We start from the raw sequence: 17,144 nt of genomic DNA, 5'->3' as shown, positions 1-17,144 counted from the left end.
AGCTTAGCTTATACTGTCCGTTATACATTAAACGCGCACTCGTAAACGTATTTTGCGCACGCGCACAAGCATATTCACAGCCGAAAAGTCTTACGCGCATGCGTCAATGTGGCGCATGTGCAGAAAGTTTGTAGCTTTGAGGTCCGGATTATGGGTGTCCGAATTAACGACTTTTGACTGTACGAAGCAATGATAGCACTTTAACCATAAATATGATTACACAAATCTAAAAGCTAATTATTGATCAAACATGGTGTCCTAGTTTCTTACTTAGTTTATAAATGGAGCCATGTTTTGCAGTTTATCACACTCTATGAAACATTTTTGCACTCCATTATAAAAGTAGTATCAAACAAAATTTAGGATGCTAAGAGTTAATAATAAATATTCAAGCTTTTAAAATCTGATCAACAAAAATTATTTTTACAAGCAACATATTCAATTCCCAGTAGCATAAATTTGTATTTTGTTCTGTTCTGCCTGAAAAACAATTAAAAAAAAACCTTAATTTACTTAAGATGTAAGATAAACCAAAGGAAAGTCTACACTTATAAAAAATTTAAACTAAGAAAATGAACGGCAAATTAAGTTTGTATATTACAACAATAATTTTCAACTCATTATTTCTTCATTAACTGCACACATTTAAAGTTTTAAACCATTAGCTCTTAATAAAACGTTACAAATTTATGTGCAGTTATTTTTCTAGCCCACTATGTTGACCAAAAGCACTAAGAAATGCTTTTGGTCAATAAAGCATAAGATATTAAAAATATTATACTCACAGTAACTTTTGTATCTTTTAACTGCTGAGTAGCAAAATTTGCTTGCTCCATATTAAAAGATTGCTGAGACAGATTATCCCTTTGTGACTCATACCTAAGAAGAATTTAAAACATAAGCCAGGCAGTATAATGTTTACGGATAAAGTAACAGCACATGTTAAAATTCAATGTGAGGTGTACACATTTGCAATACACAATGCTAAGAAGAATTTAAAACATAAGCCAGGCAATATAATGTTTACGGATAAAGTAACAGCACATGTTAAAATTCAATGTGAGGTGTACACATTTGCAATACACAATGCAGTACAAAGTCTGAGTACAGACTCTTCAGAACTTTGGCAATTCCAGATGGGAATTTGGTGTATTTTAGATCATCTGTTTAGATCTAGTAAATGACATACAGAAATTATAAAATTAAAAAACCGAAATAGTCGTTTAAGAAATGATGAAGCATTTATATTCTTAAACAAATCAAAATTTATAAATAAAGCTCAACATTAACTTGTTTGCTTTATTAAACATTTCTTTCAGTTCTGTAAGTTGTCTAAGTTGCTTTGTTTTTCGTGCTAATGCTTTCTCTTTAATTTTATAGACAGACATAACTTCTTGTTCAGTTACAAAGTCCTATAATTACCATGTCAAGAATTTCCACTAAATTATCAACAGATATTTTTTCATTTTCAACAATCTCTCTGTCACTTTTTCCACTGTTGGTAGTGAAATTTTCTGAATTTGAAGACAAACTATAAATTTTGTCATCCATTAGTTGACTGATTATTGGGGCTAAAATACTTTTGTTGCTACTTCTACTAATGAAATACTTCTGGTACATCATCTTCATTGATTACCACTTCTCTACATTTCTACACAAATTCCATCAACTGGAAAATTTCACTTCTTCTTCATGATATTCAAAAACCTTCAAAATCATGTCTATCATTGTAATGATTCAAAGTGCCCACTTTACACTATTGGCAATGTATCATTGAGAACGTCTTGCTCTCTATTGTGCACTGAGAAAATTAACCCTGAATTATATTAGATTTATTAAGTCTATTTCCAGCATATGCTTAAGGCTTATACGAGTCACAATGAAATAAATTTCCACATATACTTAAAAGGGTACTTTTCACTTATGCACCTGCAATGCAGAGCTTTTAATTGTAAATGATTTCTAATTATAATAATAGTTTATAGATGGCAAACACACACCTATACTGTGTGACAGATTATGGCCAACAAAACATTACCTACTACATGCCAAAAAGCATGGCAGATACATAACAGAAAAGGGCTTTAGAGTAGACTAAAGGGTACCCCTTGTATTATTGCGAAGTCGTTGTTACATTTATGGTAACCCGAGTAATTGAATGTTCCTAGGATTGGGTGCTCCTTTGACTTTTTAAGTGAAAATATATTGAGGTGTACATGGACAAAGTCAAAGTAGTACACAATGCCAAGTTTGTGCAATTTTCAGTTTTTTTTTTTTTTTTTTTTTTTTTTTTTTTTTTTTGAGTGAAAATAGGTCAACAGGTACATGGATGAAGCCAAGGGAATGCGCAATGCCTAGTTCGTGAAATTCTGGTATTTTTTTTTTAAGTGAAAATAGGTCGATGTATACATGGATACCGAGTTTGTGTAATTCTTTGTCGTCATTTTGTCTTTGTGTAGCGGCGAGGTTTGCAAAATCACCGCTACACAAAGGCAAAAAACAAGTCAAAAAACTGCATAAACTTCGTGCCCATGTACTGCCAAAAATCGCCAATTTTCTCCAAGGTATACCCGTAAATATACTTTTACCCAGAAAAGTACCCTTAACACTTTTCAAAACAAATCTATTTTCATAAATTTCTGTTAAATTTCTCCTCATCAACACATTTAACACTTCACAATATGGGAAGTGTTAAACATGTTGTGCAAGTGTGATGCCAGCACAAAGGTTTTTACCCCGTTTGGTATTCAGTCACTGATATTTAAAATAAAAATCATTTTAGACACTGCTTCATGGTCATTTTCAAGCTGCTGTGAGACAATATTCATGTGGGGATAAAAGCAAATAATAATTTAAAAAAAAAAAAGATTCACCAGGTTGGCTTAAGGGTTATATGATATTCAATAGGTATAAAATTAGCATTAAATTTTGAAAGAATATTCTAATTTGATATGTATAACAAGTAATAAGGGGACTACGAAGCCAAAGTCTTGATCATACAGATTTATGGAAATAAATAATTGTATTTTTTTCTAAAATATAGGAGTTTTATTTAGAGCTGAAGTGAAATCAAGAATCAAGACTCTCCACTTGCTTTATTATGAAAAACTGTCAACTGCGCATACGTGAAGCTAACTCTCAAAATCTTTCTCTCTTTTCATAAAAAAAAAAAAAAGAAAGAAAGAAAGAAAGAAAGAAAAGAAAAAAGAAAGGGAAAATGGGGGAAAAAAATTGCTAGTAGTTAGGAGGTCAGGATGTTATATCATTCTGGATATTGAATACCAGGATTTCAGACTTTATACTGTATATATGCGGGCAGCAAAATTACAGTACTTATGTATTATTCTGTCAAACACAAAAGTAGGCTACAATCGAACCAAGTTGGAAGAGATTTTGACAAAGCTGCATCAATTGATCTGTTTCTTCATTTAATAAACAACCAGTATTCGACTCAGGCAGCAAAATTACAGTACTTATGTATTATTCCATGAAACACAAAAGTAGGCTACGATCGAACCAAGTTGGCTGAGATTTTGCCAAAGTTGCATCGATTGATCTGTTTCTTCATTTAATAAACAGCCAGTATTTGACTCACTTTGTTTCTTACTGCTTCTTATTACTTGTTTTTTGCTTCATAAAAAGGGTTTCATTGAGTTCTACTATTTTTTTAAGCCCTCGAGATTTAACTGGAAGCACTGCTTCAGATGCTATTAGTATCTAATCTATTACTTGTTTTGCTGGCCATATTCAGCTGATAATATTTTGTTCATTAACACTAGAATTACAGAAGGGGTCATTTTGACACCTAGCAAACTTTTATCTCTGACAGCTCTTCTTTTTTTTCGCAAATAACTTAATATTTTCTCGACTTTTCCTAAATCATTGTGATTTACGAAACAGTAAAGATTTCAAGAAAATCATATTTTTATTTTAGCCCTAACAAATGATTATACCTAGAAATACGGCAGGTGTCATTTTGACCCCTTTCAGAGAAAAGAAACGTGAATACATTCCATTGTATTAATTTGAACACTGTTACTTCTGTAAACTATTTTCATTTGCACCTGCTAAACAAAATACAAACAAAAGAAAAGAATATGGTGGGTCTGTGTAGTTTCATATCTGCCAGTCATATGATTTGAAATACTTTTCTTTGAGGAAAGAAAACAAAGAAAAGAGATTATTAGGAGCTGAACGCTTGTAGATTTTTTGTAGATATTTTGTTTATTATTCATAACAAGTTTTAGTGGAAAATTTTATTCCGTTTACATGAATTTATTATAGTGATGTACTAATGGCGCATAGAAAAGGACTAATGCATGAAGAAATCGTGAAACTGATGCAAGAACTATCTGATGCCGATTTCGGTTCTGAAATCGAAAATAATTCTACAAATAAAGATGGAGATGAAACATCTTTGTGATTCTGAATTTATTATAGAGAGTAATCAGGCAATATCATCCTCTAGCTCTACAAATGGATTTGTTTCTACGAGTTCAAATTCTGCCGTACCTAAGAATGCCAAAGCGGAAACTAGTAGACGCTCAAAAGGGAATATGAAATTAAACGTAATTCAGACTAACACTTATAAAGAAATTGCTAGTGATGGAACTGTATGGAAAGTAGAAAATACTTCAAATACTTCTGGTCGGCGACCCTTGCAAAATATCTTGCGAGAAAATGCAGGACCGATATCCTATGCTAAACGTCACATTTGTTCTGGTAAAGCACTTAATGTGTGGAAGTTAATAATAAATGAAACAAGTTTACGCGTCCTAAAGGAGTGTACTGATGCTGAAGCTAAGCGCAAACTTCATAATGACTCTTTCACTATTTTATTAGCGGAACTAGAAGCATTCATAGCATTGTTGTACATAAGGGGGGACATTAGCCGCCAAGGGCCTATCAATTCTTAGTTTGTGGTCCAAGACTTAAGGACCAAAGTTTTTTCATGAAACTATGAATAGAGATAGGTTTTTGGAAATTATGAAAATTCTTTGTTTTGACAATAAACTAACAAGGTCTTCACATTTGCAGTGTGATAAATTTGCACTAATATCTGAGGTATGGAATACTTTTATAGAAAATTGTATGCAAATGAAAACATTACGATTGATGAACAGTTATTCCCTACAAAAACAAGATGCTGTTTTTTGCAGTATATGCCTAACAAACTCGATAAATTTGGAATAAAATTTTGGCTAGCAGTAGATGTTAGGACAAAATACTTATTAAACGGATTTCCATATTTAGGAAAAGATGAAATTAGACCAAGTGATCAAAGTTTAGGAGAGAATGTAGTAAATCGTTTAGTTGATCCTTACAAAAATGCTGGCCGAAATATAACTACAGACAGTTTCTTTACATCAGTAAAACTTGCGAAATCCCTAAAATCAAAAGGATTGGGTCATGTTGGAACAGTAAATCACGCAAAAAGAGAAATTCGCTCTAGTTTAAAAAATGTAAGAAACGAACTTTTTTCCTCAGTTGTGATGAAACAACTATATAACACTTACATCATATCAAGGTAAAAGGAACGAAAAATTAATTTTGTTAAGTACACTCCCTTCATCAGTTGAGTTTGAATCTAATGAAAAGAAGGTTCCTGATGTAATACAGTTTTACAATTCTACAAAATTCGGGGTAGATGGTTTTGGATCAAATGGGAAGAAAGTACTCCGTGAAAACACCATCATGCCGTTGGCCAGTACATGTATTCTACAATATTTTGGACTTAGCAGGCATAAATGCGTGGATTCTGTATAAGGAAGTTGCAAAAGAAATATCAGCAGAAGGGATTTTCTATTGCGTTTGGCAGAAGAACTAAGAGAAGAATATATACCTAGTAAAAACAAATTTTTTTTCTTTTCAAGTGGCTTTGTGGATGGACAAGATACAACAGAATAAAAAAAAGGGGGGGAAGAAATGTCAAGTAAGGAAATGTAAAGGTAACAAAACTTTTAATATTTGCGACAACTGTAATAAATATGTATGCGGATATTGTACACAAAAAATCAGAAAGTTAAGCGTGTGTGCTAATTGCTGCGCTGACTAATATATTATCTGAAAATAAAATATTTCTACATATTTCTATTTCTATGCACTCTTTATGGCAAAATATTTGTTTTAAAATACTTTGACATTTGGATTAAAAACCACTTTTTTTGGAAACATTTGCATAAATATTTATACATTTTATTTTCTGTTTTTCTGAAATGTAAGCTATCGGAGGGAAAAAATTACATTTTCTGATGGAAATATTTAAATGCTTGTTCATTATTTGACTACATACCTGCAAAGTCTCTATATTCTTTGAAATAAACTGTAGTTGTCATAATTTGCATTATTTTAATTTATTTTTCACAAATATAGTATTATATCATATAGAGAAATATGCAGATATCTTATCAAGGGGTCAAAATGACACCCGCCGTAATTCTAGGTATACGAAGACCACCGTAATTCTAGTGTTAATATGCATGTTTTAATGGTAAGATCCTATCATTCTGACTGCTTGCTATTTCACAGAAAACAGATTCCAAATTTTATTTTATTTATTTTTTAAATACAAGAAAAAATACAGTAATAAGTTAATTTATATCTTTCATAAAAAGAAAAGGTGGCTTATTGAGAATCAATCGAGATTACATCAAATGAAAGCACAGATCTTAAGAGAGTGTTAGAGAATGCATTTGGCACTAAATCATGCTGCTTGGCAACAGTTTCATAGTTTACGGGATAATAAGTAAGTTCAAATTACTTTTCAATATGAAAAAAATTGAAAATTTCACCATAATTTTACAAATTTTTAGTATATAATAATGATGAATATATATATTTATTTTTATAACGCATATACATACAGGATGCTTATGCTTTATTTGTGCTTCAAGCTCTTCTTAATGATTTTCCTTGCTTACAGAAGCTAAAAACTGGCCAAACGGCTGGTGTAAGTAAAATACATTTTAACATTATAGATAACAAATATTTAAAGTATATTTACAAAAGTATTAACATTGGATATGATATGTATGATGCACTTACTGTACACAAATTATTAGGTTTGAGTAAAAGCAACCTTAAAGATGACAGGGATAACATTTTGCATGTTGAAATATATCCCTCTATGGAATGCTGAAGCATTCAGTTACTCAAGTATGCTAATCAAATTTACTTTTGCACTCAAAATGGTCCCAATTGTTTTCATTTGGGTTTTTCTCAAATATTATAGATCATAGAAATATAGCTCTTTTTCAAATTTTCATCTTCTAAGAAAGATTATTATTGTTATGCAGAGTTTATATGAATACACAAGCACAATATGCAAGTAAGATAAGTTCTGAACATTATAAGAATATAAACAGTAATTAAATATGGAAAATATTGCTTCAATAATCAATTGCAAAATTATTGAACAGCAGAAAAATAACAATATACAGATATGGTCTTAAACAATCAAGTGATTAAATTTATTTTTTGGTATTTTATATATGGATATAATTTTTTTAACATATGCTGCAATTCCAATGGATAAAAAGGGACACAACAAAATGAAATTTACAAGCACTAATAAGTACAGTCTAGTAACCCGTAAAATACTGAGGCAATGAACCATAGTATGATTTCTCTACTATGAGAAGAATCCTATTGAAATTATCTATACAGAGACTGAATCCTATTGGAATTCACCAGAGAATACTGAAGCACAGAAATATTTCATAAACTTTGTAAGAAATTTTATGTGGAAATATATTTTAATCGACAAAGAGGGCGTAAATCTTTCATGATTTATATATACTTCTTGTTCTTGGATCTGGCACCGCCAGTTGAATGTGTGTTAGACATGAATAAGCTTGGCAGTTTAGAAATCTGATTCATAATGTTCATTTATGTTATGTGTGATTTGAATTAGTGTTTTTTGAACCAGGATATCTTGAAATTCTTGACAGTTAATATAATATTTTATATTTTTGGTGCCCAACAGTTGCACACCAACAATTTTTTTTTATTTAGGATGCGGTGTTTTTCGTGTTAGTGAAAATTTATTGCTTTGCACTGAACGTGGCAGGATTAGCGTTCAGAATACTTGTGTATGTGCTTCACCAGGAAAGTCAGTACCTATATTTGGATTATACCATTTGAAGCCTGCACCAGGTAAGATAATAAAATTACTTTTGTTGTTATTATGGCAGACGATATTATTAAATTGAAAGCTACTAGAAAAGTTATGAGACAAGTTATTTCTAAAATAATAAATGTTGTAGAACCTGAAATTAAAAAAGACATTTGGGATAAGAATATGGTAGAAGAAAATGTGTTTTTACTTACTTCTAAACAGTCTGCGTTGAAAGAAATTAATGAAAAAATATTGGATTGTTTTAAAGGGGATGAGTCTGAAATTGAGAAAGAATGTAATACTGTGTTAGAGTATGATGAAAAAATGAGTTTATGTATTTTTAGGGCTAAAAAGAAACTTAATTTAAATTCTCAGATAGTGAGCATTGAAAGTGAATCGCCTGGTAACCGTACTGCTGCCGTAAAGGTCGAAAACAAAACTAACATTTGATTACCTAAAATTTCAATTCCTAAATATTATGGTGATCCTAGTTTATTTTTGGAATTTTATAATTCCTTTGAAAATGCTATTGGTAATAATAATGAGTTAACAAAGGTTGAGAAGTTTACCTATCTTAAATCCTTACTCGCAGGACCTGCTTTAAGTGCAGTATCCAGGTTTGCACTATCTAATGAAAATTATGATGCTTCTATAAGTTTAATTAGAGAAAGATTTGGACGAACAGATTTGATAATATCTTCGCACATGAATAAACTCTTGAATCTTGAACCGGTTAGAAGTTCGTCCAATGTGAAAGCACTAAGAACACTATACAATTCCTGTGAAATCAATATAAGAAGCTTAAATTCATTAGGTATTGTGTCGGAAGCTTACGGAGGAACCCTTTTAGGATCTGTTATTTTAAAGCTTTTGCCAGACGATATGAATCTGGAGTTTAATAGAAAAAGAAACTCTAAACTGCAATATAGCCTAACAGAACTCCTTGAATTCATTAGATTGGAAGTTGAGAGTCGGGAAGCTTCTAATTTAATAATAAACTCAAAGAAATGGGACACAAATTACGGTGTTAAGCAGACTAAAAATAATTACTTAAAAGGGGCAAGTGTTCCTACTGCTTCGGCGTTAGCTACAGTAACTAAGCCATATTGTTTCTATTGTAATCAAAATACACATGATGTAGGAAAATGTGAGAAAACAAATGAGCAAAAAAGAGCGATATTAAAATACCATGAACGTTGTTACAGATGTTTTAAGAGAGGCCATGTATCTTCCAGATGTAAAATGAAACTTCAACCTTGTGAGTTGTGTAATGGTTTAAACTATTATAAGCTATTTTGTAGAAATATTGTTCCTGAAGTAGAAGCAGTTTCAGATGTTAAACAGAAAGTAGTTACAGTATCAGATTCTAAGCAGAATGTAGTTGCATCCCTGTCATTTAACTCTGAGACTGTTTCTGAAACTGCTGATAAAGGTGTATATTTACAAACTTGCACTGTTTATGCTTCAGATACTGACAATACTAGAAGCCAAATAGTAAAAATTTTAATTGATGGTGGATCACAGAGATCATTTATTAAATCTGATTTGGCTAAAGAACTAAAATTAAGGACTTTAAGGAAAGAAAGGTTATATATTTATTCATTTGGGTATAGCCAAGGTAGACTAGTAGAATATAATGTTGTTCAAATTACCCTGAAAAGTATGCATTGGTCTAACGACTCAATTACTATTGAAGCTCTTGTTACAGATACAATTTCTGGACTAATCATAAAAATTCCCTCCAAAAACATTTAAGAAATATTAAAATCAGAAAATCTAAAATTAGCTGATAATGGTGAAGCAGCTGAAATAAAAATATTGTTACAAATTTGGTATTTAAAAAGCTAATGTTAGTTCAATTATAAATTAAATGGTTTTATTTCTCGCGCAGTGCAGCGCGTGACGAATATTAAAAGAAAGCTAAGCCGGAAAATTGAAAATACAAGAGCGCGTGCATTAAATAAATAAATATCTCTTTTTGATTTCGAGAAAGTACTGGAAAATTCTAGCGCGTGATTTTAAACTCTTATAAAAGGAGGAAAACATCTCAGTTTGTAGTAGTTGCTTAGTTTGTTGTTGTTTAGAAAACTACTGTTGTTGATTGTAGCGAATTCGCGGATTAGTGTTCTTTAGCTGTTATGAATTACGTTCTATTGTACATTTGAGTAGTTAAAAGATAACTACTGTGAGATATTGTAATACTGCATGATAATTTGAGAAAATTTAAGCATTTTTGTTGTGATAATAATAAATTTTTGTTCATTTTTCATCGGATTTGTGCATTCATTTCATAACGAACCCGTACGTACGCAACAATTTTTGGTGTCAGAAGTGGGATTTGAATGCCAATAACAAGAGCGATGGAAGAACAATTGAGACAGCTCATTAGTGCTTTTGCTGCATTCCAAGAAAAGATGGAAGCTGGCCAAGCATCATTTAAGGAAGAAATGAAATTGGGCCAGGAATCCGTTAAGGACGAAATGAAAGCCGTTCAAGCTGGTCAAGAAGAAATGAAAAGAGAAATTACTTGCATAATAGAAAATAAATTTGAAGCTATGGAAGGCAGAATTGACGCAGTTGAAAATAAAGTTGGACATATTGAAGAAAGAGTTTCTTCGGTGAAAGAAGAAATAGAAGAAAGAGTTTCTTCTGTAAAAGAACAAATTGATGAGAGAGTTTCTGCAGTTGAAAAAGAAATGGTACTTTAAAGAAATTCGTAGCGTCGGCAGGGAGCAGGAGTGATGATTTTAAATTCTTACCAATGCCTGCTCGTCCACCTCTGAAGCTATCCACATATGATGGGAAGACCTCCTGGCAGGTGTATAAGGCACAATTTTCTATCGTTTCGGATGCGAATGGATGGGATTCCCAAACTAAGGCCTGTCATCTCGCCGCTTCTCTGAGAGCAGACGCAGCGGATATCCTGCAGACGCTTCCAGAAAACCAAAGACTTGACTTCGAAGCTCTATCCGGCGCATTGGAGCTGCGCTTTGGCGAGAAGTGTTTAAAAGACTACAGCAGGCTTCAATTAAAATCCCGTCAACAGAAGCCCACCGAATCACTCCAGGAACTCGCCACGGATGTTGAAAGGCTGTCACATCACGCCTTTTCGGAGTGCCCGACAGAAACAAGGGAAATCCTGTCCCTGCAATATTTCATCGATGGAATCCGGGATCCCGAAATACAGAAGGCTCTACGAATGGCAGATGTAAAGGATGTAAAAAGCGCTTTGTTGTACGCCGTGAAATTGGAGGCAGCCCAGCAAGCAACTCTTAGAGATCGCTACCCAGTCAGAGCTGTGCGAGTCCACGACCCAGGGGACCAATTGATGGCTCGTTTAGATGATTTATCCAGACAAGTCGATGCTTTCATACGGAGTAGCAGTGAGAACAAAGTGGCTGTAAGATGTTGAAGATGTGGTTCTGAAGGTCACCTACGACGGCATTGCAGAACTCCCCAGAGCACGGAAAATAAGGCATACGATTTAAACAGACAATTAAATGCCACGGGAAGGAAAAGGACTGACAAGAAACCAAAGTGCTGGAACTGTGGAGCTGAAGGCCACGTACGAAAGAATTGCAGAACACCCCAGTGTACGAAAATTGAGACAATTTCTGAGCAACGACGCAGGAAACAAATTAATGACCATATCAAGGAACGGAGGTTGCCAGATAATGAAAAACCCTGTTTTAAAGCGCTTAAGATCTCTATAGTGAGTGGCAACAATAACGGACTGTCCATCAATGGGAATATCGATGGAGTTCCTTGCAATATGATCATTGACACAGGAGCTAATGTTACCATCATTAGGAAAGATTTAGCTGAACAGTTTAAAGATAAACTTATTTGGACGCCATCCTGTGTTACCCTTCAGACTGCGTCTGGTGACAAGATCGACATAACTGGGAAGTTAAACGTAAGCATCACGTTTGGAAGTGCCGCCTACCATCACATGGCATATGTGGCGGATATCACAGATCCATGCATACTTGGATTGGACTTTTTAAGGAAATACAATTTTTCCTTAGATTTCAAAAACAATAAGATGCTTTCAGCATCTGATGGCATGACTATCCATCCTCAAAAGGGATCCTCGCCTGGAAATGTCGGCGCCTTGTCCGAAAGATCGAGCTCGGGAAGCTGCCGAAATCATACCAGGGTCGAAAAGAAACGCAAGACTACCAGCTATTCTCCATCTCAGAAGCTCTTCGGTCAAGACCTTCGTCTGCCTTGTGACCGCCTGTTTAGTCGCCCTACGGATGCGCCTTCATCGCCTGAGGAACACATCCAAGATGCCCAGGCCCGGTTTGAGAGGATGCATCGTTCTGCACGAAAGCGAGTCAACTTGGCGACGGAGAAAATGAAGACCAGATGCAACACAAGAGCTACTAGACATAGATCCAACAAAGGAGACAAGGTGTGGTTGTGGAACCCGATTCAACGAAAAGGACTGAGTCCTAAATTACAGTCACCTTTGGATGGTCCATATACAGTGCTGAACACGAATGATGTTGTGGTTCGGATCCGTGAATCTTCGAACTCTTACGACAGGTTAGCTCATTACTATGGCCATAGTACGTAATTGTAAATAGTATCAGACCATGGTCCTTTATGTTTTTAAATGTGTATTTGATTTGATTTGTATTTAGTATTTGTTTTGTATTTAGTATTTGATAGCATTTGATGTGTTTAAGTTAGTTATTGCATTTATTGTTCATGTTGTTTGATATTGTGATGTAATGTTTATGCCTCAGTTGCATTTATGCCACAGTTGTAAGTTTAGCTTCCTGTCCAGGGATTGTACTGCCCGGGACGTGCAGTCCTTGGGAAGGGGGCAGTGTTACGAATTTGGTATTTAAAAAGCTAATGTTAGTTCAATTATAAATTAAATGGTTTTATTTCTCGCGCAGTGCAGCACGTGACGAACATTAAAAGAAAGCTAAGCCGGAAAATTGAAAATACAAGAGCGCATGCATTAAATAAATAAATATCTCTTTTTGATTTCGAGAAAGTACTGGAAAATTCTAGCGCGTGATTTTAAAATCTTATAAAAGGAGGAAAACATCTCAGTTTGTAGTAGTTGCTTAGTTTGTTGTTGTTTAGAAAACTACTGTTGTTGATTGTAGCGAATTCGCGGATTAGCGTTCTTTAGCTGTTATGAATTACGTTCTATTGTACATTTGAGTAGTTAAAAGATAACTACTGTGAGATATTGTAATACTGCATGATAATTTGAGAAAATTTAAGCATTTTTGTTGTGATAATAATAAATTTTTGTTCATTTTTCATCGGATTTGTGCATTCATTTCATAACGAACCCGTACGTGCGCGACAATATTGTTAGGATCTGATTCATGTTGGGAAGTGCAAACAGGCGAAAAGAAAAGAGTAACTAATAAATTATTTGTGGTGTCTTCTATATTTGGTTGGTCCTTAGTTGGATCTTTAGAAGGGGATCAGTCTAGTGCCTGTATTTTTACAACTGGTGCTTCTCACTGCTTGAAGGAAGATAATAATTCAGTTAATGACTGTTTGCGAAGGTTTTGGACCATTTGGGTTTAGAGGAGAACGAGAATCCTTACGATAAAAGAGTCATTGAGAAATTTGAAAAAGAATTGCATTTTACTAATGGTAGATATGTAGCTCGTTTGTTATGCAAATCACATCATGCAAACTTGGGTAATAATTTAGAAAATTCCAAGCGACGTCTAGTATCTTTGGTTAATAAACTAAAAAGTAATGAATGGCTTAGGGCGAGTTATGATAGCATAATAAACGAACAGTTAAAAAATGAAATAATTGAAGAGTGCAAAATTGAAAGTTGTGATAGTAGTAAAATGTATTACATGCCACATTCTCCAGTTGTAAGAAAAAATGTATCAAAAACTAAAGTCCGTATCGTGTTTGACGCATCTTCGAAGTGTAATGGGGTATCTCTAAACAATTGTTTGAAGCCTGGCGCAAATTTGAATCCTTCTGTTTTGGACTTGATATTGCGGTTCAGACAATACAAACATGCGTTCTCAGCTGACATTGAAAAGGCCTTTCTCCAGATTGGAATCTCTGAAATTGATAGAGATGTATTACGGTTTTTATACTTTGATAATAATTACAATTTGAAACATTATAGAATGACTCGCGTTCCTTTCAGTGTATCATGTAGCCCTTTCATTCCGGCGTGCACTATAAAAAAACATATAAAGAAAATAGAGTTAGAAAATCCAGATATTTTTTAGATGTTGAACTGTTCGATCTACGTAGATGATGTTTTCTATGGTGCAGATTCTGTGGAACAGGCTTTTAAGTTAAGTACTGGAGCCTATTGTGTGCTTAAAGATGCCGGAATGAATTTGCGTCAGTTTAATACAAATTCCGAGAAACTAAAGAAACTTTGGAATGATTGTGGAATAATTAAATCAGAAAATGAACTAAATAGTTCTTTAAAAGTATTAGGGCTTAACTGGTGTACGAGTAAAGATGTAATTTTCTTGAACATAGACAACTTGTGCTAAACATTAAATAGTTGTAGAAAAACCACAAAAAGAAATATATTAAAGGTGACTGCTACTATTTTCGATCCAGTAGGTTTCTTGGCGCCATTTGTATTACATGCAAAATTGATAATGCAAAACCTTTGGCAGTTGGGTTTAGAATTTGACGACGAAGTTCCAACTGAATGTAAGCAGTTGTGGTCCGAGTGGAGCGGTGAAATTCAAAAGTTTAAGAAATTTGAAATTTCTCGAGAATATTTCCCCGGCAAATTGAATCAAAATAAGGATATTGAACTTCATTTATTTTGTGATGCATCTATTAAAGCGTATGGTTCAGTTGCATATTTTAGATCAGTTGAAAAAGGACAGGTAGCATTCATTATGGCAAAATCTAGAATTGCACCACTTCCAAGGTTAGAGTTGATAGGAGCATTAACATCGGCAAGACTTGCTAAACATTTAAAAGAGCTGTTTTCAATTCATGAAGAAAATATTTATCTGTGGACTGACAGTATGATAGTGGTTCACTGGATTCATAGTGCTCCTGAACAATGGAAAATGTTTGTAAAAAATCGAGTATCTGAAATACAATCATTAACAAGCCCAAATAACTGGAGACATTGTAATGGAAAGTCCAATCCAGCGGATATTTTATCTCGAGGATGTTCAGCTGAATATTTGTTGTCTTTAAGATTATGGCAGTCTGGGCCAAACTGGTTAGTTGAATCAGTGAGTGCTTGGCCCAGTAAATTTATCGTGAAAACGAAGTTTTCTGATGCTGAATTAGAGCAGAAAAGATGTACAAATAATACCACAATACTGCCGTCTATTGCAGAAAAATCTAATTCTCTGTTGAATCTTGAAAATTATAGTAAATTAATTAGAGCTATTAGAGTGACTGCATGGATATTTAGGTTTATTCACAATCTGAAAAATAAAACTGACAAGAAAACCGGACCCTTGATAGCAGAAGAACTTTTTGCCGCAGAATTATATTTGATAAAAGAAGTTCAATATGAACATTTTTCTGATGAAATTAATAGTTTAAAGTCTGGACAGTTGATTTCAAAAAGCTCAAACATTTATGAACTAAATCTTTTTCTAAGTTAGGAAAGAGTTTTGTTAGTAGGAGGAAGACAACAAAAATCAACTTTAAGTTTTCATGAAAAGCATCCTATAATTATTCCTTCAAAAACTCATTTTACAGATCTTCTAGTACGTGATGCACATGAACGAGTTCTTCATACAGGTGTAGCTAGTACTCTCATGTTCCTCCGTGGAAAATACTGGATGATTAGATTCAGACAAAATGTGAAACGTGTTATAAGAAACTGTGTACTGTGTCAGCGTTATAACTCGCAACCGATGCGACAAGTCATAGCACCATTACCTCTATCTAAATTTAGAGTGCTAAGAGTATTAATATTGTATGATAGTATATTTCTTACTGAAAATGTAATCGTAATGCTACTAATGTTGTATCTATTTTATTTAATTGCTATTTAAAGTACTGTATATTTAATATTTAAAGAAATGTATATATTAGAAAATTTTTAGGTTGTAGAAATGTATAAGTGTATTTAAAATTTTAATTTAATTCTAAAAAAAAAAAAAAAAAAAGACAGGTTTCTTGTAATAATTCTAGTATTTTAGTTGAATTACGATAATCTTGATTTTGAAATCATTTGTTTAATATTAAGTTATATAAATTCTTGATTTAAATCCTGATGCTTGAACAGGAATGTTATGACAATAATTCTTGATGAAATTTACTTGAAAATTTACTTGATATTCTTGAAACATATGGTAAGTTTTACATGTTCTTGATATTTATGTGACATTTCTTGATTACAAAAACTTGAATTTGTAATGAAATGCATAATGATTCTAGAAAATAATTCTTGAAAATTTTCATGTAACACTGATAGTCTTGACTGTTCTGAACTACAGTTCAGCCGGGCCCAGTGTGTAAGAAATTTTATGTGGAAATATATTTTAATCGCCAAAGAGGGCATAAATCTTTCATGATGTATATATACTTCTTGTCCTTGGATCTGGCACCACCAGTTGAATGTGTGTTACGACATGAATAAACTTTACAGTTTAGAAATCTGATTCGTAATGTTCATTTATGTTATGTGTGATTTGAATTAGTGTTTTTTGAACCAGGATATCTTGAAATTCTTGACAGTTAATTTAATATTTTATAAACTTTTCATCGAGATGAGCTGTATTATTTTCACATTTTTATCACATGTGGACAGATATAAAAAAAAAAAGCATGTGATTTTTAATCCCATGTAAAACTATAATTCATAAAATGTTATCCCTCTATATTTTTTATAACTCTTGCTCTTTTCAATGAAGAACACGGATGGAGGCTAAAATGCTACGGAAGTCTGTTTTGGTGTAAACTGTCAAGGTCTGTCCATATGAGTACACTTGTGGCATAACTGCTGCTGGTTTTTGATTGCCAGCGTAAATTCACAATATGCAGAGGATGTAAATCTGAGTTTTCTCATGTTCAGCTTTTTTGT

At 33.2% G+C, this 17,144-nt stretch overlaps 1 protein-coding gene across 2 annotated transcripts in view; it reads right to left on the bottom strand.

Annotated features, from left to right (window-relative positions):
* Window positions 1–17,144, bottom strand: part of Vps60 (vacuolar protein sorting 60) — a 66,482-nt gene that overhangs the window by 19,918 nt on the left and 29,420 nt on the right. For both annotated transcript variants that reach the window (XM_085822354.1, XM_085822353.1), the window contains exon 4: window positions 786–879. In XM_085822354.1, coding sequence (XP_085678480.1) covers window positions 786–879 — 94 coding nt within the window. The remainder of the gene's footprint in view (window positions 1–785; window positions 880–17,144) is intronic.

This window comes from Stegodyphus dumicola, chromosome 8 (assembly GCF_044657685.1).
Source record: "Stegodyphus dumicola isolate Sdum_Otavi_A_Nest chromosome 8, ASM4465768v1".
NCBI classification, from domain to species: Eukaryota; Metazoa; Arthropoda; class Arachnida; order Araneae; family Eresidae; genus Stegodyphus; species Stegodyphus dumicola.
The sequence above is the reverse complement of the archived record's forward strand: the minus strand, read 5'-3'. Positions and strand labels throughout refer to the sequence as shown.